At 42.0% G+C, this 26,956-nt stretch overlaps 1 protein-coding gene across 1 annotated transcript in view; it reads left to right on the top strand.

Annotated features, from left to right (window-relative positions):
• The window catches only part of ntrk3a (neurotrophic tyrosine kinase, receptor, type 3a), a 983,676-nt gene that overhangs the window by 474,297 nt on the left and 482,423 nt on the right, over window positions 1-26,956 (top strand). The window contains exon 6 of the mRNA XM_063066043.1: window positions 10,058-10,200. Within this exon, the coding sequence (XP_062922113.1) occupies window positions 10,058-10,200 (143 nt within the window). The remainder of the gene's footprint in view (window positions 1-10,057; window positions 10,201-26,956) is intronic.

The raw sequence follows: 26,956 nt of genomic DNA, 5'->3' as shown, positions 1-26,956 counted from the left end.
CCAGAGGGGATAACTTCACTCACCCCAATAGTGAACTATTCTCTTCATCTCACGTTCTCAATATTTATTGCTTATTTATTTATTTATTGTTATTATTCTTTTTGAGCTTACACAGTTTGTTGTCTTTTGTGCATTGGGTGAGGGCAGTCAATTCTGTTTCTATTTTATTTCTTGTTTTACTGTGAAAGCCCACAAGAAGTTGAATCTCAGGGTTGAATATGGTGACATATATGCACTTTGATAATAAACTTACTTTGAAATTTGAAGACTGATATTAACTGTGTTCTTCAATGCTGACAATCAAACAGTTTATAAAGCTAAAGCCCATTATTAGGGGTTACTAGAAGTCCCACCAACCCATCCTAACACAGAAATCCTACAACAAGGACTCACTAGAGCTTCTAGGCTCATGTTCTCTAATTCCCTTTGACTGGCTTTCAATGACCAGTTGTTTACTGGACCAGTGTTTCATCACTGCCCTGGTGTATTGTGGTGAACTGGATTGCTCAGTTGATATGAGACTTAGTTGTCTTTAACTAGCTCCCCAAGAAGATGATAGAACTTAAAAGAAAGACAAAGAAAAAGTAGCTAATGGATTCCTGCTGGTGACTGGCCCAACTCCAATCTATCTGAAGTCATTTGTCACATGAGTAAGATTCAAATTATTTCCAAATTCAAATTAAACACCTTTAAAGAAACAGCATGGGGGCATTTTTGTTCTTCACTTTTCAATCTGAATTGATGAATAATTCAAATTAAGCAACTTTGAATTAGTAGGAGTCGACAATATCTGCATAACTGATTTGTACAACTAATCTAAATTCTGTTAGTCTTTAGCTATAGGCACATTTTTCTGTTTTTCTCTGTTGTTTGTAAGTCATGCAGGTTTACTCTGATACTGATTATCACCAAGGGCCCAAGAGGACCCTCACAGCAGTGCTCAACAATCCTCTTCAGTCTGATGTCACCAAAATCAATGCCTGCTTAAGTAGCTCATGATGGGAGAGCCGTCACGTTGTGCTGGCGAGCATTATTAAAAATAAATTATGTGGAGTCACATAAACAGTTGTTTGACAATAGTAATAAAAGGTGTGTATGAAAGGATTAATGAGAAGATATATAGAGCCAAGACATGTAGGGTATTTATTTCAGAAGTGGGCAACTTGACAGGTGAAAGTGTGGCTGCTAGTGGGGAGCAGCCAACTTTGACCTTTGTTACGGTCCTAGAGCACTACAGCACAGAAACAGGCCCTTCAGCCCAACTAATCTATGCTGAACTGTTATCCCATTGACCCACCCATATCCCCCTCATCCATGCACCTATACAGAGTTCTCTTGGATGGGTTGATGGGGCTTCTGCTAACCTCTAATAACAACTGGGCTCGTGATGCCTGAGTCTGAGGAGCTCCAGTATCTTAATAGTGTTATTGGAAAAGTGGAAATTGTAAAAAGATTGGCGGCAGTGGAGAGCGGAGTTGTCAAGACAAATGTACAATGAGAATATGATTAAAATTCTGTCATGTAAGGAAAGATAAAGGTTGAACATCACTAGATAGATTCCTCAAAGTTTAAGGTTCAAAAGTAAATTTTATTATCAAAGTACATTTATGTCACTATATAAACCCTGAGATTCATTTTCCTCAGCAAATCTATAGAATAGTAATTGTAACAGCATCAATGAAAGATCTACCAGCTTGCAGAAGACAACAAACTGCAAATGCAAATATAAATTAATAGCAATAAATAGCGAGAACATGAGATAATGAGATAAAGAGTCGTTAAAGTGAGATCATTGGTTGTGGGAACAGCTCAATGGATGGGCAAGTGGGTGTGGTATCCCTTTTTGTTCAATATCCCAATGGTTAAGGGGGAGTAACCACTCTTGAACCTGCTGACGTTAAGTCTTGAGGATCTTGTACCTTCTACCTGATGGCAGCAGTGAGAAACGGGCGTGGCCTGAGTGGTGGTGATCTCAGACGATGGACGATGCTTTCCCATGTCAGCATTTCTTGTAGATGTGCTCAATGGTTGGGAGGGTTTAAACCATGACGTACTGTGCCAAATCCACTTCCTTCTGTAGTATTTTCTGTTCAAAGGCATTGGTGTTCCACTACCAAGCTGTGATACAGCCAGCCATCACTCTCTGCACTTCACATTTACAAAAGTTTGAATACAATGTGATAAAATACAAGTTAACCTGAAAGAGACAACAAAAGTACAATAGGTATTGTATAAGAATTTAAGAAACATGAATAAGGGAAATCCTCAACTCTTCAAACTGGCTCTGCCATTCATAATATCATGGGTGTTCTTCTACCTCAGTGCTATTTTCAAACACTATCAAAATATCTCTTGATTCCCTATTGATCCAAGAGACCTATCAACTCAGCTTTAAATAAGCAGAATGACTGAGCCCTCATTGCTGTTCAGGATAGAACAAGGGTTCCCAACCTGGGGTCCGTGTACCCCTCGATTAATGGTAAGGGTCCATGGCATAAAAAAGGTTGGAACCCTGGGAAAGAAGGTTTGAAAGGTTCACTATCTCTGAGTGAAGAAATTTCTGAAGCAGTCTACCTCTTAAGAGTGATACCTGGTTCTAGACTTCTCAGCAATGGGGAACATTCTGCAAGTGTTGCCATGCTTCCAGTGCCAACATATCATGCCTGAAACTTACTAATCGTAACTCATATGTCTTTAGAATGTGGGAGGAAACTGGAGCACCCAGAGGAAACCCAAGGAATTACGGGCAGAATGTACAAACTGATTACAGACAGTAGCAGGAATTGAACCCTAATCTTACAGCTGGAACTGAAAAATATTATTTAAATCATTGTGTTACCATGCTGCCCAGCCAATTCAATTGCACGTCTTCCTTACTCATATGTTCAGATCCCTTTGATTTGTCTCGTAACTGCTTTTTTTTTAACCTATATGTTGACCCTGAGGAACTTGTGTGCAAGCTTTGAATATCAAAACTAACCAGTCTATCATCATTTAATAAGCAGTCTTTTTTTCTGTTGTGTGCACCAAAATGGTTAACTTGTATTTTATTATATTATATTCCAACTACCATATTCCTGCCCACTCATTCAGTTCTCCAATGTTCTCTTGAAGCCTCTTTATATCTTCCTCCATTCTCACAAATCCACCTAATCTATTATTGTCAGCCAACTTGGAAATATGACATTTAGTCTCCTTAGCCAGATTATTGATATAAATTGTGAAAATCTAGGCCCCAAGTGCTGATGCCTAGCAACCTGACAATGATCCATTTCTTGTGTGCTTTCTTTCCGTTAGCCAATTCTCAATCCATGACTATTGTCACGATCGTTTACAGGAGGGGACTACTGAGTGGTCCATTTCTGTAAAAAGCCGTGGCCTACAAATTCATCTGAGATCTGTAGCACTGAACATGATATATAGTTCCACTGTTGCATTGTAGTCTGCCTGTATGATTCCCTCAGTTCTAGCCAAAGAGAAGAAATATGGAGACGAAGTAGGATGGACTGTCAGTAGTTGTGTGTGCGTTTAGATCTATTGATTGGAGTTGAATTAGACATGAGTTTTGATGTTTGTTGGGCAGGATCTCCAGCTTTTAATGATGTCCCTATTGTTTTGCTGGCTTTTATCTAAATTGGCCTGATTCTTTGATCTGCAACTAAGCTTACAGAGCTCTGCCTCTGTTTGATCTCTTTTTTTTAATACAGAGGCCATGCTTGCTGCTTCCAGCTTTGTGTGGATTCTGCTTTTCTCTTGCACAAGGACATGTGCCATTTAGTATGGGCCATTTGTTAGTGTTCGGTCCTTTTATCCTGCCAGTTCACTCTTCATCCTGAGGACTGGGTTTACAGTTTCAAATATTATAATGGGTCTAATCTCAGTAATGAAAATATTTTAAAAAATTGATACATGTTCTTTTCTGATTCAGCAACAAGAGCTACCTAAAAACAAAGGAGGCACTGTGCATGTGTTAAAGTTCATAAGAAGTTACTTTATTAGAGACATATGAAGAATAAAATGTAAAAAAGAAAGAAAAACCATTAATAAAGTTGCAAAAGAGATAAAATAATACTAATCAATCACTAAATGTCTCACTCTCTCTCTCTGTCTCTAACTCCTAGCACTAGTTGTGACCCAGTCTAAGAGAAGATCTCCATTTTACCCAAAGAAATTGGCCCTTTTTATACACTTTAAGATCCCTTCAAAAAATGAAGTATATTTAACCCAGCACCTTTCCAGACAAATATGTTTTCCACTATTATCGCCTCTCAAGGCTGTAGACTGGCACTCACACTGAGAATCAAAACATTGCTGTGGACTGGTTTTTCTGTACTTTCTCAAAGCATTCCTACATTATAGATTGACACCATTTTGCCTTCAAATTTCCATTTTGTACTACAAATCTTAGCATATAACAAGGAGGAATCAAATGTAATTCTTTCCTTACAGCATCCAGTAGCAGTGGCCCCAGACACTGACTTCTGACGCAGTTTAAGCAGGGGTTTATTTCATCTGTTCATAGTTCAAAAAATTCCAAGTAAATTTATTATCAAAGGATGTATATTTCAGTATATGCTACCTTGAGATTAATTTTCTTCTGGGCATTCACAGTAGAACAGAGTAATACAAACAAATCAATGAAAAAAATACACACAAACTAAAGCTGATAAACAACTGTAACATTGAATCGGGTTAATGGGTGTGGAAGTGAGACAGAAAACACTGACTACAAATCAGTATATTAATCATTAATTTACAAACAGTAAAAATTCAACCAAACATTCATGTTCCCCATGTTACAGAAACTACAGAGTTGAATATCAGCAAATATACTTAGTTAAAAGCACGTCCAGGGCATACCTTCCCAATGGTTATGTGCACCGCTTGCCTTAAACAAAGGAAGAGAGACCAAGCTCCTTCCATATGCTATTTTATATCTGCGTTATTTGAAATTGGACACCAGGCGACTAACCAATGGAAAAAGCAACAGCAGTTTCTAAACTAACCAATCACGATAAAGCTATTTTTGACAGGCAGAATAGGTCACACCCCCACAGGACCCACCACCCCTCGAAAGTTGCAACCATGATGATCCAACCCTCAGACTAGTATGACTCACATGAACTCCCTAAGTTATATATAAAACACAAGTGTACAATACCCAATACTGTAAACCCAACAGTCATCTCCCAGCATACTACAGCCTCTCTGTGACACAAAATCCCTCCAGCCCCCCGACCCCCGGAGTGTAATAGCTAATGAGCTGGTCCCCCATTTAATCTTATACACTAACTCTCAGATGTGATCAACCAAGTGAAAGATGTTACCCAACCTATCAGGAATGTAGGTGCAGCATCCTTGACAATAACAGCTCAAGTGCCACCTTCTTTTGTAAGCAGGTAGTCCAAGACGCATGTTGGCGCGTGGCCAAGTGGTTAAGGCATTCGTCTAGTGATCTGAAGGTCGCTAGTTCGAGCCTTGGCTGTGTCAGCGTGTGTGTCCTTGAGCAAGGCACTTAACCACACATTGCTCTGCGACGACACCGATGCCAAGCTGTATGGGTCCTAATGCCCTTCCCTTGGACAACATCGGTGGTGTGGAGAGGGGAGACTTGCAGCATGGGCAACTGCTGGTCTTCCATACAACCTTGCCCAGGCCTGTGCCCTGGAAACCTTCCAAGGTACAAATCCATGGTCTCCTGAGACTAACGGATGCCTAACAAAAGTCCAGGACCATCCAAATCAGCTCCAGCAACAGTCTCACCACACTAAACTGAGAAAGACTATAATAGCCCTCTTATCGACCAGCATGAACAAGGTCCTCATCTGTGGCACTGGGGTGGCATACATACAGCAGTACATATCAACTGCACCACCCTGTGGAACAATGGGCAGCCCTAGGAACTGCATATCCAGCAAGTGCCATTCAGCATCCAGCAAGCAGCCAGCTTCACAACACCATCTGTCACAGCCATCCCAGGATGCTGTTCCTGCCCGCACTTGCCATCTGCCTTACACCGTGCACCTGTACTCATCGTACCATCTACACCAACACTCTGTCAGGTGGGGAAATCACATTGAGAGTCAGGACCATCCAATTAAACAAATGGTACATGGGGAAATACCAGTCCTTAAAGCACGTACACCACCAGAGATATTAAGGCTCAAGGCCCTTAAGGCTGTTACCGGACTCTGGATTGAGGTTGGCTGGAATAGATTACTCCCTCCCAGCTCCCCCAGAACAGAAAGCCAAAACCTGAGAGACCAGATAATTTCCCCAATAATCTTTTTCCTTGTCAAAGGTATCAATATCAGTGGCACCCTTTCCATAATGTTGTAAGGAGTCCTCATACAAATTCAGTAATCTGACCCATTGGTCTAGTGTGCAAGTTCAAATGCAATCCCCAGTAATGTATTGCAGGATTTCTTACCACAGGGGAGAAGGCATTCTTTTTGAGGATTAAACCGAGGAGTTCATGCTATCGTCTGTCCCTCATTTTCATCATCCAGCCAGATATCCCCATCCTCCAGCCCCACAGTAGGATCATCGCCCCACCTCATCACGGCTTAAGCCTTAACAGAGTTGCCAACCTGCTTGGCGCACAGCATCTAAATGTTGTAGCTTCCTTAGCTGACAAGTTATCTCTATATTCTTATCGTCTAACTTTGCAGCCCTTGTCTGGGCTATCAACAGTCATTCTCTCAGAATAATACAGTGCTGACTAATGTCTTCCAATTCATTCTTAAGACTTGTTATTGTTTTATACTAATGTCTTACAATCACTGTAAACAGCCAGAAAGCATCTCACCTGCTATATTTTCTCCTGGGAACCGAGAGGATGGAAACAATATGGTGTCCCATTTCAACCCCTGCAAAATCTAACTGGTTTGACCAATATACCAGCATTCCATAACCCATCAGTAGGTTAGCAAGACTTCCAAAGCCCTCACAATTATCTGTCCAGCCTGGGATTCTTCAGCTCTCATGGTGAGGGAGTCCTCTCTTTTAAATAACCTTTTAAAGAAATACATTTCTGCTCAAATAGTCATATCCTGCTCACAGTGCCAAAATATAACATTGAATCAGGTTTGTGGGTCTGGCGAGGGAGACATTGACTGTGAATAAGTATATTAATCATTTATATACAAACAGTAAAAATTTGACCAAACATTCATGTTCCCCAACTTACAGAAACTACAGAGTTGAATACTTAACAAACATACTTATTTAAAGGCATACACAGAGCATACCATCCCAATGGTTATACACACCATTGGGAAGAGAGAGCAAGCCCCTTCCACGTGCTATTTTACACCTGGGATATCTGAAACTGGACACAAGGTTGTTAGCCAATGGGAAAAGCAGCAGCAGTTTCTAACCTAACTAATCATAACAAAGTGACTTTTGGCAAGTAGAATAAGCCACACCCCCCCCTCCACAAGACAACGACCAATGTAATAATGAAAATAATAAGTAACTAATATTGAGAACATGAGCTGTAATGTCCTTGAAAGTGAGTCCATGGTTTCTGGAATCAGATCAGAGATCAGAGATTTACTAGTATGTTACCTGGGTTTCATCTCCTAAGTTACAGAGAAAGGTTGAACAAGTTGGGTCTTTATTCTTTGGAGCGTAGAAGGTTGAGGGGGGACTTGATAGAGGTATTTAAAATTATGAGGGCGATAGATAGAGTTGACGTGGATAGGCTTTTTCCATTGAGAGTGGAGGAGAGTCAAGGAAGAGGACATGAGTTGAGAGTTAAAGGGCAAAAGTTTAGGGGTGACAAGAGGGGGAACTTCTTTACTCAGAGAGTGGTAGCTGTGTGGAACGAGCTTCCAGCAGAAGTTGTTGAGGCCGGTTCGATGTTGTCATTTAAAGTTAAATTGGACAGCTATATGGACAGGAAAGGAATGGCGGGTTATGGGCTGAGTGCAGTTCGGTGGGATTAGGTGAGAGTAAGAGTTCGGCATGGACTAGAAAGGCCAAGATGGCCTGTTTTCATGCTGTAATTGTTATATGGTTATATGATTCAGGTGAGGGAAGTTATGCACGCTGGTTCAGGAGCCTGGTGGTTGAAGGGCAACAACAGTTACTGAATATGGTAGTGAGGGACTGAAAGTTCCTGTATCTCCTCTGCAATGGCAGCAGCGAGTAAAGAGCATGGCCAGGATGATGGAGGTCCTTGATGATGGATATGGTGGAAGCTGCTTTCTTGTGGCAGTGGTCCTTGTAGATGTGCTCAATGATGGGGAGGGCTCTGCCTGAGATAGATATAAAAAGTCCTCCACTTTTTATAGGCTTTTCCATTCATGGACATTGGTGTTTCCATACCAGGCTGTGATACAACCAGTCAGGATACTGTCCACTGTGCATCTCGAGAAGTTTATTAAAGTTCAGAATCAGAATCACTGATTAATATCTCTGGCATATGTTGTGAAATTTGATGTTTAGAGGCAGCAGTACAGTGCAATACATAATAAATCTATAAATTACAATAAGAAGTACATGTTAGGAAAGAAAATTAAATCAAATAAGTTGTGGAAGAAGAGAGTGAAAGGATGTTGAGGTAATATTCATGGCTTCATTGCTCATTCAGGGATCTGATGGCAGAGGAGAAGACACTGTTCCTGAAACATTGAGCATGTGTTTTCAGGCTGCTGTATCTCCTCCCTGATGATAGCAATGAAAAGATGGCATGTCCTGGCTGATGGGGGGCCGGGGGGAGCTTAATGATGGATGCTGCCTTTCGTAGGTGCCCTGGATGCTGGGGAGACGAGTGCCCACGATGGAGCTGACTGAGTTTACGACTTTCCGCAGCTTTTTCCAATTGAGTGTTAGAAAGTAAGACCGCCTCACCTTCAGCTTTAATTTGATTTTATTGGAATGCCTTAATTTTAAAACTTTCATCCTTGGTTTCACATCATTGAGTTGCAAGCATGGAAACAGACCCTTCAGCTAACTTATGTATGCTGACATATCCAAGTTTTTCCCATTTACCTGTACCCTTCTAAACCCTTTATATCAGTGGACCTGTCAAAACGTATTTTAAACGTTGTAAGACATACTCTGACAGATCATTAATCCACATCCATAAACTACTCTGGCCTTTAGCCTTTCGAGGTATCTAGATATCCTCAGCTTTGTCTCATTGCACTGGCACTGTTGGTGGTCATGCCTTCAGCTGCCAAGGACCTGAAACAGGGAAATCTCTCCACAAGTAACTTGTTCTGTTTGTAATACACACCGTTCTTTTCCCATAATTAAATCCACCTCCAAGTGACCATTAAATATCACTGGGCAACGCACACGAAAGTGCCGGAGGAAATCATCAAGCCAGGCAGTATCTATGGAAAAGAGTAAATGGTTGACATTTTGGGCTGAGACCCTTCACCAGGACTGGGGAAAAAAAAGGACAAGTCAGAGTAAGAAGGTGGGGGGAGGGAAGGAGGAAGTACAAGGTAGTAGGTGATTGGTGAAACTGGGAGGGGGGATGATATAAAGAGCTGGGACGTTGATTGGTGAAAGAGATTGAGGGTTGGAGAAAAGGTAATCTGAGGGGAGAGAATAAAAGACCATGGGAGAAAGGGAAGGAGGAGGAGCACCAGAAGGAGGTAATGGGCAGATAAGAAGATAAGCTGAGAGAGGGAAACAGTAATAGGGAATGGTGAAGGAGAGATGGGGTGGGGGCAGTTACTAGAAGTTCGAGAAATTGATGTTCATGCCATCTTGTTGGAGGCTACCCAGATGGAATATAAGGAGATGCTCCTCCAACCTAAGTGTGGCCTCATCATGGCAGTAGATGAGGCAATAGACTGACATGTCGGATAAATATCACTGCCTACCGATCAGCTTATTTAGCCAAGCATCTAAAATTTTTGATGAAGTTCTTGTGAATCTCTTTGATAAGTCTTTGCTATAAATATGCTATATTAATGGAATTCCATTTTACTTTTTCTCCTCTTGCTCCTTTAGTATCTGGCATCAAGTCCGTTGAACTCGTAAGCAGTACCCCTTGTCAGATATAATAGTGATTTTGTCCCCGTCTTTTTCTGTGCAGAGTTGCCAGAAATCAGCGTGAGTCACAGTAACTTGTCGGTGAAGGCAGGCGAGGATGCCGTGGTGACTTGCAATGGATCAGGCTCCCCTCTCCCTGATGTAGATTGGAATGTCACTCACGTACACTCCATTGGCATCCACCAGGTAAGAGATAGATAGGCATGCATTTGATAGCACTTTTCATGCTAGCAATGTCCCAAAGAATCAATAAAGTACTTGGCGTGTATAGGCTATGAGAATAGAGGAATATTGGCCAATTTGTGCCAATTTCCTACAGACCAGATAATGATCAGATAACCTTGTTTTCCTGATGTTACGGGAACAATCATTATTTACCAAGGCAACTGGTAGAATTTCCCTGACTCTTCTTGAAATAGCATCAGATTCTTTTACCCTCACCTGAGAGGGGAGGGGGGAACTGAATGCCCTGGTTAAGCTGTCATTTTAGCAATTTTGATAATGCGACCACTCTGGAGTGCCAGCTTAGCTTTTCTGATTATGTCTTGGGAGTGAGACTTACAGCTACAATCCACCGAGCAATTACTCAGAGGTTTGAGTATACCCATTGACCCACAGCTCATATCACTTTCCCTGCTCAAATCTATGCAGCAAGAATTATTTGGACCCAGAGGAGCATGTTGGCAATTGTGCTCCAGGGCAGAAGTAAAAGTTTACAAATAAAGACAGGATTGGTTTGTGATTAAGAGCTGTACAGCAAACGTATAGAGTCATAGAGCACTACAGCACAGAATCAGGCCTTTCAGCCCATCTTGTGTGTGCTGAACTGTTATTCTGCTTATGGTCATAGACCTGCACCTGGATCATAATCTTCCATACATCTCCCATCAATGTACTTATCCAAATTTCTCTGAAATGCTGAAATCAAATTCACATCCATCATTCCCGCTTGCAGCTCATTCCACACTCGCACCACTCTCTGAGTGAAGAAGTTCCCCAAAAATATTTCACCTTTCACCCTCAGCCTATGACCTCACACGGCCCCCATTCTGGGCCTGGGTACCATTCTCTCTGGTGTGTGTCATTTCTGTGTGAGGTTCAGCACTGTCAAAATTGAATGGTGCCATCCAATACTTAAAAGAGGTCCATGCCCCAATGGCCTCTAGATGATCAAGGAGATCTTGGTGCTACAACTTCTCACTGGCACAATTTAGGTTTCAGTTCTCCACTGTGGATTTTGGCTAAATCCACTGGTTTCTTGTTCTTGGCAATTTCAGGGTTTTCTAGTAATGTAGCTGGTGGAAAAGGGTGTGTATAGTCCATCACCCTGTACACGTATGGTGAACCATTTTGGTGGAAGATTGTCAGCTGTCATGTTTTTTGACATTTGAACTTTGGAGTGCTGGATGTGAGAAGTCATAGTAAGCAGTCATTTGTTCAGCAAGCAGCAACGGAGCCCATTAAAAATCTCTACAGTTTGAAAGACAGTTAGAGTGAAGTTCACTGTTTCTCATTGCTTAAAGAATAAGGTCATTATCACATCTTTCTCACTTACCAGCAGATCTGATGATGAGCTGTGTTTATTTTGTACAAGATATGGAACAAAATTTATTGTCACTTGGATTCCTAACTGTTTTCAGCAGTCGATGCCTACAGATTTGTGTTGGTTGGTGGAAGAAGATAGGTGGGGGGAGGGGAATAGCATTGCTAATTTGTGATTCAGAGTTGTGCAGCAGACATATTTTGTCGGAGTGAGGCATCATATCGGCAAGTTATGTTATTGTTAATGGTTGGTATCCAGGAATGAAGTCATGGTCTGTGTTAAGGCAGTATGACACTGTTCAGCTCACTGTATTGAGGAATGATATTATTACCCTGGGTCACTACTGCCAAAGAATACTGTAGTTATCGAGGTTCATTATTTTCAAGAGATGCTGCTGTCAACATGATCTAATGTTGTCGAGGGTCATTGATGTCAAGTGATGATGTTATTATTAAGGAACGCAATTGTTGTTAAGGAACATGACTATTGTCAGGACATGCTGTTGATGTCAGGGATGAACAGTGTGCTGCAACATGATGCTGATAGTGTTGGGCGTTGCTAATGTCAGACTATGTTTATGTCCACCATTATCACTATAGGCACAAACTGCTGTCATTGTCAAAGGACGTATCTATTGCAGTTAAGGATAATAGTTCTTGAGTTTTGTTACCTGTAGTTGCTGGTTTTGAAGAACACTGGTTTCTATAAGGTAACTATTGCTATGAATATCTGTTGTTGATGGACAGTACTGTCGAGGATCACATTCCTCAGGGCAGCTAGCATTAAACAATACTGCCCAGAATGATAAAACCCTTTGAGAATGTCTATTCAGCTACTGTCAGTAGCCTGCTGATTAGCCTTCCAAGTAACAACATTCTTCTGCGGTGCTGTGCAAAAGTTGTAGCCTATGTACGAGGGGTGATTGATAAGTTAGTGGCCTAAGGTAGAAGGAGTCAATTTTAGAAAACCTAGTACATTTATTTTTCCTACATTTACACACTTAGTCCAGCTGTCGTGGAGCATACGGATCTCTCCTTTGTAGAAGTCAGCGTCTTGGACCTCCAGAAGTGGTCCACAGCAGGGGTGATTGATAAGTGGTAGAAGGAGTTGAGTTATTAACTTCAAACTTTCTGTATTTTCACTCAAAGACTTGAACTGCACGTGCTTGTAACGAGAACGGTATAACTCATCTCCTTCTACCTTAGGCCACAAAATTATCAATCGCCCCTGCTATGGACCACTTCTACAAAGAAGGGATCCGTATGCTCCACGATTGCTGGACTAAGTGTGTACATGTAGGAGGGGACTATGTTGAAAAATAAGTGTACTAGTTTTTCTAAAATTGACTCCTTCTACCTTCGGCCACGAACTTATCAATCACCCCTCTTATATAGCTAGCTTGCCTAAGGCTTTTACACAGTACTGTATTTGTCAATGAGGAGCGAGTCTGTAAATATCGTGGTGGCAAAGGATATTGGGCATGGCGAGGGTAGAGCGCCATGGTAGGGGTGAGGGACAGGTGATGGCAGAGTGCCAAGGGCAGGGGGTGGCGTGGGTGCAGACACGCCCAGCCCTGAGACACCAAGCGTGGTAATTTGATTCCAAACAATTGGTTGTGGTCATTACAGAATTCCTCTCTGGTGCTTCCTGCTCATTTCCCGCTCTCAGTCCGCAATACAGACCCATATCAGAATCAGGTTTATCATCACTCACATATGTCATGAAATTTGTTTTTTTTTTGCGGCACCAGTACAGTGCAAAACATAAAATTACTACAGTACTGTGTAAAAGCCTTAGGCACTAGCTATATACAGGAGTCTAAGATTTTCGCATGGTATTGTATGTAACATGTCGTTGTTTTCAGATTTGTGCCTGCTATCTGTAGAGCTATGGAGTGGTGGCAGAATCAAAGATAATGAAGGCCAGTGAAATAAAGAGCAGCTATCTAACACAAGCAAATGAAAGAGTCCTTAGCCTGAGCACAGATTACATCACAGAACACATGATAATCGATGCCTGACAGTGAAATAATTGACAGACAATTAATTGGAGTGAATTGACCAATGTTTTTGTTGTTTGGGAGTTGTCATGTAGTTTCAACAGCTAGAATCAGAACCAACTTTATTACCACTGACGTATGTTGTGAAATTTGTCTTTTTGCAGCAACAGTACAGTAGAACACATAAAAAATTATAATAAGTTACAATAAGAAATATATAAAAATAGTGCAAAAAGAGAGAGGTAGTGAGTTAGTGTTCATGGACTACTTAGAAATCTGATGGTGGAGGGGAAGAAGCTGTTCTTACAGCATTGAGTGTATTTTTTTCAGGTTCCTGTATCTCCTCCTTGACGGTAGTAATGAAAAGAAGTCATGTCCTGGATGGTGAGGATCCCCAGTGATGGATGCTTCACTGGAAGCTAACATGCAAATCCAATGCAAACCTATATACTGATTCCTATCATTCGTGCAGCTCATGGCATGCGCAAAGTTTCTGCATTTCACTTGAACAATCCCCGCAATTCCAGCAAATTTCAGATATCAAATTGGATCAAAAGCTGGTTGTCCATCAGAGAAATCTCAGTGTCTTAATTAATAACCTGCACTATGCTAACAAGTTTTTGTTCTGTGTGTATAGCCAGGGCTTGTTGACTCTTGTCTGAATTTCAAAACAATTTTTGAAAAGTGCAAACCCACCACAGCTCAGGGTGTCTGAGTTCAGAGTTCAATTCTGATGCCACCTTTAAGGGGTTTGTACGTTCTCCCCGTGTCTGCATGGGTTTCCTCTGGGTGCTCCGGTTTCCTCCCACAGTCCAAAGACCCACCAGTTAGTAGGTTAATTGGTTATTGTAAGTTGTATTGTGATTAGCCTGGTGTTAAATAGGTGGGCTGCTGGGTAGCATGGCTTGTTGGGCTTGAAGGGCCGGTTCTGCACAGTATCTCAACAACAAATAAAATTAAATTTAAAAACATGAGGGCAGTTCCCCTAATTTTTTTTAACTTGCCTATTTGCTGCTGTTTCCTTTCTATCTTGAAAATACAGTGAGCAGATAGCCAAAGAGCCATCAAATCTCAGAATCAAAGGTCTCCAGTCCAGGAACTAATGAGTGTTCCAGTGTTTTCAACAAGTCTAGTCTCTCCGACAGAGCAATTTCACCGAAGTGCTCAATCCGTCCTTTAAGTGGTGTCAGTTAATTACTACTTGAACCCATTAAACCATCCATTTCAGCATCTTTCCTGGCAGCTTTGCACATAAGGTTAAGACTGTTCTTCTGAACAAACATTATCCTTACTCCAGGCATGCTCATTTAAAAAAAATTCGACTAGCTGAAGTAAGTAATGGAGCAAATTAAATATATAGACTCAGTGGCCACTTTATTAGGTTACCTGCTGTACCTAATAAAGTGTCTACTGACTGTGTGTTCGCGGTCTTCTGCTGCTGCAGCCCATCCAGTTCAAGTTTCGATGTGTTGTGCATTCTACAAAAATCTTCTGCACATCACTGTTCAAAAACATGGTTATTTGGTTATTTGAGTTACTTCCTTGCTGTCAGCTTGAACCAGTCTGGCCATACTCCTCTAAACTCCGTTATTAACAAACAAGAGAAAATTTACAGATTCTGGAAATCCAGGCAACATACACACAATGCTGGAGGAACTCTGCAGACAGGCAGCATCTATGAATAAAATAGTCTCAGCTCAAAACGTTGACTGTACTTTTTTCCATGGATGCTGCCTGACCTACTGAGTTCCTCCAGCATTTTGTGTCTGCCATTAACAAGGTGTTTTTGTCCACAGACCTGCTCCTCACTGGATGTTTTTATCTTATTTTTCGCTCCATTCTCTGTAAAGTCTCGAGTCCGTTGAGTGTGAAAATCCCAGGAGATCAGCAGGTTCTGAGATCTCAAACCAGCCTGTCTGGCACCAATAATCATTCCATGAGGGAATGTCACTGAGATCATATTTCTACCCCATTCTGATATTTGGTCTGAACAACTGAACCCCTTAACCAGGTCTGTGTGCTTTTATGCATTGAGTTGCTGCTATATGATTGGCTGATTAGATACTTGCATTACTGAGCAGGTGCACATGTGTAAAGGAAGTTGCCACTGAACGTATAGTTTCAGGGAAAAAAGAGGATGTTAGAACAGTATGTAAACAAAATTCACCATGGGTAGTCCACCAGTATGGAAAAAAGCTGAATCTGCAAATAGTAGCATCACACACGAAATGCTGGAGGAACTTAGCTGGCCAGGCAGCATCCATGGAAGGAAATAGTTGATGTTTTGGGCTGAAACCCTTCAGCAGGACTGGAGAAGAAAAGCTGAGGAGTAGATTTAAAAGGTGGGAGGGGGAAGGGAGGGAGAAACACAAGGTGGTAGGTGAAACCAGGAGGGGGAGGGGTGAAATAAAGAGCTGGGAAGTCGATTGGTGAAAGAGATACAGGGCTGGAGAAGGGGGAGACAGATAGGAGAGGACAGAAGGCCATGGAAGAAAGAAAAGGACAGGAGCACCAGAGGGAGGCAATGGACAGGCAAGGAGATAAGGTGAGAGAGGGAAAAGGGAATGAGGAATGGTGAAGGAGGTGGGGGCATTTCCGTAAATTCGAGAAAGCAATGGTCATGCCATCACGTTGGAGTCTACCCAGACGGAATATTAAATGTTGTTCCTCCAACCTGACTATGGCCTCATCACGAGAGTAGAGGAGGCCATGGGTTGACATATTGAAATGGGAAGTGGAATTAAAATAGAATTAAAATATTATTTTTAATATCTTACTTAGCATAAAATTAAGGTTCTAATCTACTTTTGCATTAACTTCTAATTTGAAGTATTTACCTGAGGGAATTAAAACTTACAAAATTAAAATTAGGTTTATTATGGTGTGAGGGTTTGTTAATCGGGTGTGCATTAATAACAGTCAAACACTTCATGTAACAAAGTAAAATATTTTATACAAATAAAACTGAAATACATATATTTCTTGTTAGTCCAATGGATTTCCAGTGATTCCATCACAGGAAACTGTGGAACAGTGCTGCCCATGGAGGAGGATTGATTCAGTCTGAAACTGTGTGTTTGTGTGAACTCCCAAAGCTACAATCCATTTCACAGAGTAACAGTGAGGATTGCCAATCGTTTGGCAGTCTTTACAACTACCTAATATGATCTATCACTTTATTTGGGCAGTAATCTGGAGAACAGGATTGCAATGTGAGGTCCCGGTATATAAAGTGCTGTCACAAGCTGAATGGGCCGAATGGCCAACATGTGTGTCAACACCTATTAATACTTGCAGCAATGACCAACCACAGAAGAATCGCGTTAGCTGCTGTTGAGAAACATAAAAACATAGAAAACCTACAGTGCAATACAGGCCCTTCAGCCCACAAAGCTGTGCCAATCATATCCTTACCTTAGAAATTACCTAGGGTTAACCATAGCCCTCTATTTTTCTGAGTTCCATGTACTTGTCCAGGAGTCTCTTAAAAGACCCTACCTCCACCGCCGCCGCCGGCAGCCCATTCCACGCACTCACCACTCTGCGTAAAAAAACTTACCCCTGACATCTCCTCTGTACCTATTTCCAAGCACCTTAAAACTGTGCCCTGTCATGCTAGCCATTTCAGCCCTAGGAAAAAGCCTCTGACTATCCACACAATCAATGCCTCTCATCATCTTATACACCTATGTTTGTGGCATTTTGGTGTGTGAATGCTTAATGTTGGCCCCTGCAGATTGGAGTGCTTCACTAAGAAATTGATAAAGTAGGAAATGTTTTGTGAAGCATTAATCAATTGGTCTGGTGTGGCTTTTAATAAACTTGAACATCTTTGATCATTGAAATTAATTCACCAAATTTGCTGGGGACTTCTAGAATGACTAGCTGGAAAACAAAAGGTATTATAGTAGACAAGGTATTTACAAACAATAAAAGCACCAAACACCAGAGATTACGTTATCTGTCTGTTGGGATAAGCAGCAGGAGAACAGAAAAAAGGATTAAGATGAATACTGTTGTCGTCACTAATCACTTGCTCCCTTTCTCTTTAGAATCACACTGTGATTGTAATCCTCATATCTTGACCTTTAAAACATGAATGAATTAAACTGAGGCAATTTTATGATTTGCAATGTGATGTTGTAATGAATTTGCAGATGCCTACCTCTCCCTAATTGTTGTTTTGATTATTGGCGCTGTGTCGAACTGGTGTGTTAGGATATTAATGAGCTCGGTGCGCAGTAATTCCATGAGCTGTTTTGCTAACTGTTCAGCATCTTAGGTTCATTTCACATTTTGTGCTGACCTTCTGGTTTTAGTTTTATTAAAGTGGAGTTGAAAGCTCCCCAGTGCCTCAATGTGTAACTAAGCAGCACGGTGTGTTATTTAGGCATCACAAGCAATGGGACACAGGCTCTGTCTGCAGCCTGTGCTGAATTCGTCAAGTGTTGGTTCAACTACACTCAGTGCCTGAAGGTGGAAAAGAGGAACTGCTCTTCCTGCACCTTCACACCACCCAGAGCCAGTTGGCTGAAGTGGATGGATTATGGACGTCAGGTGACTTCAGGTCAAGGCCTGGCTATGGACAAATATCCCAAATGGTTTATGGTTTAGACACATGTTTAAGGTCTGTTATCAATGTATGTATATGTCACCATATACTACCTTGAGATTCATTCACTTGTGGGCATTCACAGTAGGACAAAAAATACAGTGGAAATAATAAAAGCCTGCGCGCAAAGGCTGACAAACAGCAGATGTGCAAAAGAAGACAAATTGTGCAAGTACAAACAAATAAAAAGATAGATATATGAATAAATGGATAATACTGAGAACATGAGTTGTAGGGTCCTTGTAAGAGAGTCCATAGGTTATAGAATCAGTTCCATGCTGAGGTGAGTGAGGTTATCCATGCTAGCCCGGGGCCCTGATGGTCGGAGAGTAATAGCTGCTTCTGAACCTGGTGGTGTGGGACCTACGGCTGCGGTACCTCCTTCCCGACGGCAGCAGCGAGAACAGACAGAGCTTGGCCTGGATGGCGGGTGGTCCTTGATGGAATATTGGTGAATAACTTTCATGTACAGTACATCACACTGCATCACAAAGTATTACGAAACCAATGAACTACTTTTAAAATGTCGACACTTTGTTTCTAATATGTGCACAGCAGGATTCCACAAACAACAAAAGAGCGCACAAAAACGAAACAACATGAACTATCTCTTTGAGCTTGCCTTGCCATTCAGTATGATCCTGGTTGGTCAACTCCAGGCCTCAGCTATGCCAGGTCCTCATTGCTGTTGATTTGTCAATATTTCAAATAACAAAATTATCTATCTTCTGCTTCAAATTCTTATAATAACCTACCCTGTCCAATTCCCCAGGACAGAGGATTCCAGGGATCCACTGATCTCTGTGAGAAGAAATTTCTAATTGCCTTCTTTACAAATGACCGGCCACTTATCTTGAACCTATAGAAACGGTTTGAAGATTAACTTTATTTGTCACATGTACATCAAAACATACAGTGAAATGAGTCACTTACATAATATCAAATCTCCGAGGGTTGCCACGCTTCCCGTACCAATATAACATGTCCACAAGTTACTCATCCTAGCCCACATGTCTTTGTAATGTGGGAAGAAACTGGAGCACCCTGGAGGAACCCCACACGATCAAGGGAGGAACAGACAGACCCTGTGGCGGGAATCGAACCACAATCAGTATTTGTTGGCACTGTGAAGCAAATACACTAACCACCACGCTGTCCGCTGGTGAAAACATCTCAACATCTACCCTTACATTAAAATCTGACATACTTCAGTAAGATAATCCTTCATTCTTTTGATGAATATGGGCCCAATCTGTTCAGCTTCTCCCAGCCAATGTTTAATACCTCTTGCTTGTCTTTGAAATCCTGCTCTGGGATCACTTGCATCCCTCGGAGTAAACAGATGCAGCTCCCGTTTAATGCTTCGGCTGAAAGGCAGCTGCTCCAGTGGTGCACAGTCCCTGAGTACTATGCCAAGTGGTAGCCTGTGATCTGACTCAGCCCTTGCAGAGCATTAATAAACTTCAAACGCTGAGCCAGGACAGCTAATATGCAGTACCTTAGCGGTTATTGCGGCACCATTAGAGCGACCGCCGCAGGATCACGGTTCAATTCCACCAATGTCTGTAAGGAGCTTATGTATCTCCTAATAACCTCATGGGTTTCTTCCAGGTGCTCTGGTTTCCTCCCATATTCCAAAGACAAAGGGGCAAGCTATGTTGGCAGCGTAAGCATGGTGATCTCCTCGCTGATTTGATCTGATGCAAATGATGCAATTCACTGTACGTTTTGATGTACACATGACAAATAAAACTCATCTTTTATCTTTAATACATTTGATTATCAAGCAAATTATAATGAGCTCAAAGCCCGACTCCAGCTAGTGTCAGTTTATTATGTATTGTCCCAAATGTTTTCACACATGCCGCCTTATGGTTGGTGTTGACTTGCTGGAGCAAAGGGCCTGCTTCGGACATTTGTCTCGTCTTCCACTCCATTTGCAGTGTCTACTCCACTCACAGGTAGAACGTGCCGCAGGTCAGGTTTGAGCCCAGATCGCTGGAGTTGTGAAGCAGCTGCTTTACTGGCTGTGCCTCTTTGCCAATCACTGTGTCCCTGTTGTACATCGGATGATGTTGCTGAAGCTGGTTGGAGCTCAGATGCTGAACACCTGACCTCAGCTTCAGAGGTCGGTCGTCCAGCCAGGTTCCCAGGTGAATTTACATATTTGCTCAAATGAGTATTTTCTTTTGAGGATTTAGTACAATATTAAGGAAGATTGTTGTGTGTGTGTGTGTGTGTGTGTGTGTGTGTGTGTGTGTGTGTACGCCCCCCCCCCCCAACTCCTGGTGGAGTCATTGGGGCGCCGTCATGACAAGCTCTTTTTCGGTATGCTCATCGTACGGCATGTCTTGGGCATCTGACACCTGGCGGAGCCCATCCCTCTCCAGGTTTTTTTTTACGAGGTCGAGTTGTTAGCTCGACACTCAACCCAGGCACGGATGGAGAGTGTGCAAGGGAGCCGGCCGGATTCGAACTCTGGACCTCTTGCCCCGAAGTCCAGCGCTGATGCCACTACGCCACCAGCCGGTAAGGAAGACTAAGGAAACATTTAAAAAATAAGTGCACACATTGTATGCTGTCTTCTTACAGAAAGGGCAGTGTTTAGTGTCCCAAAATTCATGTCTACTGACTTGTAGATGAGAATAGCTAATTATGGAAAGCAGCTAATTAGCCATTTATCCCATTAGAAGAGATACATCCTCTTGACTAGAAGTTCCAGCATTCCCTAATGGGTGTACTAGGTGATTATTGCCTGGAGTGTGAAGGACAATTCTGGGCCTGTTGCTGGAGATTTCAGTCGCTCCCAAGCTCAAGGGTATTATTGACTCTGCATTAGGAATCTGCCACTTGGGGGTGAAGGGAGTGGGAGAGATTAGGGGCAAGGTGAGGAACGCCAGAGATCATAGTGGATTTTTCCCAACGCTCGCCAAGCAGGAAACAGAGAACTCAGGTTAAAGGTGAGAGGGGACAGAATCAATAGTAACGTGAGGGGAAGCATTTTCAATCTGAGGGTGGTACTGACAGGGAATAAGCTGCTAGAGATAATGGCTGAGGCAGATACACTCAGTGGCCACTTTATTAGGTACACTTGTACACCTGCTCAGTAATGCAAATATCTAATTACCCAATCATGCAGCAGCAACTCAACGCATAAAGGATGCAGACATGGTCAGGCGGTTCAGTTGATGATCAAACCAAACATCAGAATGGGGAAGAAATGTGATCTAAGTGACTTTGACCGTGGAATGATTGTTGGTGCCAGACGGGGCGGTTTGAGTATTGCAGAAACAGTTGATCTCCTGGGATTTTCATGCACAGCAGTCTCTAGTGTTTACAGAGAAGTATGCAAGAAACAAAAATTGTCCAGTGAGAGGCAGTTCTGTGGAGGGAAAAATGCTTTGTTAGTGAAAGAGGTTAGAGGAGAATGGCCAGACTGGTTCAAGCTAACAAGAAGGTGGTGGTAACGCAAATAACCATGTGTTACAATGGTGGTGTGCAAAACAGCATCTCTGAGCGCACAGCACATCAAACCTTGATGTGGTTGGCCTGTTAAAGCAGAAGACCATGAAGTACACTTAGTGGCCACTTTATTAGGTACAGGAGGTACCTAATAAAGTGGTGACTTAGTATACATTGCCAATACTTAAATGACACTTGGTCAAGTACATGGACAGGGAAGATTTAGTGGAATCTGGGTCAAACATGGGCAAATAGAGCTACCTTACATGGACATCTTGGCTGGCATGACTGGATGGGCAAAGGGGCTTATTTTTGTGCTGTATGACTCTATGATAAGCACCAACCTGGCCTTTGGATTGGTTCTGGATTGCTGATCAGGTAAACAGTAGAAAGGTTCATTGTGAGCACAGTATTTACCTTAATGGGGCACATATCTGTTGCTGTGCTCAGAGGACCAGCCCTGCCTAAGAGTGGTCAATGATGGCTGGATACCAAACTACTGACCAGTTTCCCCTAAGGTTGATTGCACCCCCCTCCCCCATCTTGGGGATTGTGAAATTGAGTGGCCTGCATAAGTACCACTAACTTTCTACAAAGTTCCCAGTTGAATTTCTGCTACCAGTGGCCACTCCCAAGGTCAACCCAATGTTCACAGCACAGTGCCTGACTGGACATTGAGTCCCATTCCGTCAATCCCATACTAATGGCAAGTGATTAATAGTTATCTATGCTAAGTGCCTTTCCAATTCAGCACTGAAATAGGCAACACCACACAATTTCATTTATCTCACTTACTCCTTGTTTTCTTCCTGAAAGCTACTAATTACTGCCTGGGATCCCACAATATCAGGTGCTTCACAGTTTCTGAAGCTAGGTGATGAGTGACTAAGGTCACAAATGCCAGCTACTTCAACTATTGGAAGGCACAACAGGACGTTTTCAATCACAGTAACAACTTTCAGTTGTCCTGGAAAGAATAGCATCATTTAAACCTAGAAGAAACCAGTTATTAATGAATATAGTCATGCTAGAAAACAGCGTGATAGTTTGCATAATAAGGCCTACTTTAGCAGAGCCGAAGCACATGTTTTATTCCTTGGAGTGTGACCCCAAGTTCAAACTGATATTTTCTATTTCCAGTTTTTCTATTTATGACAAAAAAAAACATCACCAGCACCGAACGAACAACCTCAGTAAGAACAATTCGTCAAATGCTCGTTTGAATATCAATTGAATGTTCTCAGGTCCTTTTGGTGTCAGGATCCAGTGCCCATTGGAGAGAAGCTGAGCAGATCAGAAGGTGCTGGGGCAGGGAATTCTGCAGGAGTTAAGATTATATCAAGAGAAGAAATTAATTATAGGTGGGACAGTCAGGGGCATTCAGTTGAATTACAGGATGGTAGGTGATACTGGTGTGGTGATTAAAATACAGAGGTAGTATTCAGATACCAGGACAAAAGATCTCAGGAAGGAAGGAAATTCAAGTCCTCCCTTGATTAGTATCAAATTTTTGTTAAAAACCTTCAAAATCAAAGTCAAAGCAAATTTATTCGCAAAGGACTATGCCATTATGTACCACCTTGAGATTCATTTTCTTGCAGGCATTTACCAAAAAAAAACACAATAGAATTTATGTTAAACTATACATAACAAAGATGGACAAACAACCAACTAGCAAGAGAAAAGAAAATGCAAATGAAAAAGTAAATAAATAATACTGAGAACTTGAGTTGTACAGGCCTTGAAAGTGAGTCTGTAGATAGTGGAATCTGTTCAGAATTGAGATGAGTAGAGTTATTCACACCAGTTTAGGAGCAAAATGGTTGTAGAGTATTAACTCTTCCGGGACCCGGTGGTGTGGTGGCTAAGGATCTTGTATCTCCTGCCCAAGATACAAAAGCTTCAGGTAAAACTGCTCAAACCCTAAACTAATCTAGAACATAGGTAACTCAGGACCCATGGGGCTTTATTTTTAATTGTCCTCAGACCAGAGTGCAGATATTTTTGAGGAAAACTTTGCAAGATTGACTATAGAAACCCAGGTTCCAGTTAGTGTCACTGTAATGGGTGGTACAGTAGTGAAGTGGTTAGCTCAATGCTTTATAGTACCAGCAAACTGAGTTCAATTCCCGCCGCTGTTCTGTGAGGAATTTGCATGCTCTCTGGGTGCTGCAGTTTGCTCCCGCACTCCAAAGGCCTAGCAGCTGGTAGGTTAACTGGTTATTGTAAATTGTCCTGTGATTAGCTTCAAGTTATATGGGGGGTTGATGGGTAGCACGGTTTGAAGGGCTGGAAGGGCACACTATATCATAACAAACAAATAAATAAATAAATAGATAGATATATAAATGTATGAGTGAGTAAAAGGATGTAGAGGGGAATGAGGAGCTTGGAACTCAGAAAAATTATACACTGAACCCCGTGGAGGTACATCCTCAACGTCTTCCCCCAGATTTATGGATTTTCAGGGGTTCCTCTCTTGGGAGCAGGGAATCATAGAACATAGAACATAGAACAGCACGCACACTACAGTCCCTTCAGCCCACAATGTTGTGCCAATCTTTTATCCAACTCTAGGGTCCATCTAACCCTTACTCCTACATTGCCACTCATTTTTCTGTCATCCATGTTCCCATCTAAGTCTCTTAAATGTCCCTTATGTACCATCCTCCACCATCAACTCTGGCACTGCCTTCTATGCATGCACCACTCTCCAAGCCTCTGACATCCCTCCTATACTTTCCTCCAAAATTATGCCCCCTCAAATTAGCTATTGGGAAGTGCTTTGGGGGAAAAACTCTCTGGCTGTCCACTCAATCTATCCCACTTACCGTCTTGTATGTCTCTAACAAGTCACCTCTCATTCTCCTTTGTTCCGAAGAGCAAAGCCTTCACTCCTTCAACCTGTCCTCATAAGACATGCTCTCCAATCCAGGTAGTATCTTGGCAAATCTCCGCTACACTCTCTCTAAGGCTTCCACATCCTTCCCATAAGAAGGAGACTAGCACTGAACGCAATATTCCAAGTGTGCTCTAACCAGGGTGTTACTGAGCTGGAGTATTCCCTCACTCATAGAATCATGTGGTTCCCCTAGGAAGCACATTCTATGTTCTATCTCTGCCAGAGCTCAATACTTGCTTAGGTAATTAATGAGGGATCGTGCAGTGAAAGGGTCAGGTGAGTGCTCTTGACACAACGATGTGAATATCTCTGAGGATATAACCTTCGCCCAACCACTGATGAGATCTGAGCCAGATTTTTATTTTTAGATTATTCAGTAATGAGTTTGCCTTTGAATAAAAGGACATCGTCCATGTTAATTAACCTAATTTGCACATATAAATTACTTTCTATTAACATAATTAATATATTATTCCTAATAAATAATAAACATACTTTACACATATTTTATAACCAGGATTTTGTTTCTTTAGTGATGTTTTACAGATTTTTATAACCACATATTAAAGCTGCACTTTCTTCTGAATTCTAGCCAAACAGTCCAATCAATCAAGTGCTCTTCCCCACTTTCTGTCTAGTTCCAAGAAACCCAAGGAAAGATTGCCTCCAGATGTACATTGTTATTCATCATACAACAGCAAAGTGGAGGGCAGGTGAATAATTCCCAAAGCTCTAATAAATTGAAACTATTTGTGAGTGAGGTCTTGAGCATAAACTCAAATGCTTAACGATGTGGGTGACTCAACTGCCCTTTGAAATAGCTTAGGAAGCTGTTCAATTGTCTCAAAGTCATTACAAACCAAAAAAAACAGACCACCCAGAATAAAGCTAGAATTCAGATTCCCACAGATCTCTTTTGCTCTTAGCCCAGTCTGTCTTCCAAAGCCTCCTAATCATCTGGGGACAGGTATAATATCTTAGAAGATCTGAACGGCGCAAGACCCTGATCTAGTTCACTTGCAGTATTTTACTTAACGGTCAATTTCCGAGGGAATCTTTAATTTAGTCCTATTTCACTGGCAGTACAGGTCATTAGAGGTTTAGTCACAGTGGTACTCAAGTGGGCAGTGGAATGTTGCTGAGGGATGGGGATCCTCTAGAGCCCCTAAGTCACACAGTCCAAAGACATACTGGTCGATTGGTTAATTGGTCACTGTATATTGTCCTGTGATTAGGCGAGGGTTACATCAGGGATTGCTAGGTGTTGTGGCTCGAAGCCCAGAAGGGCCTATTCCATACTGTTTCTCAATAAATAAATAAATATTATCGGGTCAAACACAGCCAAAGGTGTTGCATACTACTGATGAATCAGTACTTCTCTTTGTAGAACAAGCATTAAGGGTCTCAAAGTGATAAAATGCACTTTGAGTGGAATCTTCAGTGATCCTCACAATGATTGTTATGGGAGAGCCACCACTGAGCAAGTTGGCTAGGTCCTGTAGGTTCAGTGGTTAGACACTGAGTGAACCCTGAAAGCATAAATCTATCTTTAGTGCCTCGAACCATTCTGTTCAAGTTTTGACACCTATGTAACAATGTGGAAAATTGTCCAGGAGTATCCTTTCTACTAAGCCGGCCGGTGCTGTAGTGGCATCCTCACCAGACTTTGAGGCAAATGGACCTGGGTTCAAATCCAGCCAGCTCATTGGATGCTTTCTGTTCATGCTGGGTTAAGCATCGAGCTAGCAACTCAGCCTCATGAAAAACAGCCAAAATGGTAAAGATTTGACAAGACCCAATGCACCACAAGGTGTGGAAAGGAATGACAATCCTCTCCACTAAAGCAAGATAAATCCAATGTGACTACCTACCAGCCAACCAATATCCTCTCTATTGCTAACAAAGTGGTGGAAAGTGTCACTCTCTGTGCTACCAGATGCTCCTGTTCACTCATTAGCTGATCACTGATGTTCACCTTGGTTTCATCAGGATGGATGGGCGCCAAAGAATCTGAACCAAAGAGCTGTGAGAGAGGCAGTATTTAACCAGATGAAGTGTAGCTTCAAGAGCCTTGGTAAAAATAAATGCAAAAGACGTCCGTGCATGAATACACCACAGTTTGATGTCAAAACTGGCAAAAAAAAATTGGATTATAATGCTCGCTAGTGGCCATTTTCTTAGCCCCAGACCATCACTGTTGGAGCTCCTTTGGGCCAAATCTCTTCAGCAATGCACACAAAATGCTGGAGGAACTCAGAAGGTCAGTCAGCAGCTATGGAAATAAATAAATAAATAGTTGACATTTCAAGCTGAGACCCTTCATCAGGACTGCAAAGGAAGAGGGAAGATGCCAGAATAAGAAGGTGGGGGGAGGGAAGAAATACAAGCTAGAAGGTGATAGGTGAAGCCAGGTGAGTGGGGGGG

The sequence above is a fragment of the Mobula hypostoma genome, chromosome 13 (assembly GCF_963921235.1).
Source record: "Mobula hypostoma chromosome 13, sMobHyp1.1, whole genome shotgun sequence".
NCBI lineage: Eukaryota > Metazoa > Chordata > Chondrichthyes > Myliobatiformes > Myliobatidae > Mobula > Mobula hypostoma.
The sequence above is the reverse complement of the archived record's forward strand: the minus strand, read 5'-3'. Positions and strand labels throughout refer to the sequence as shown.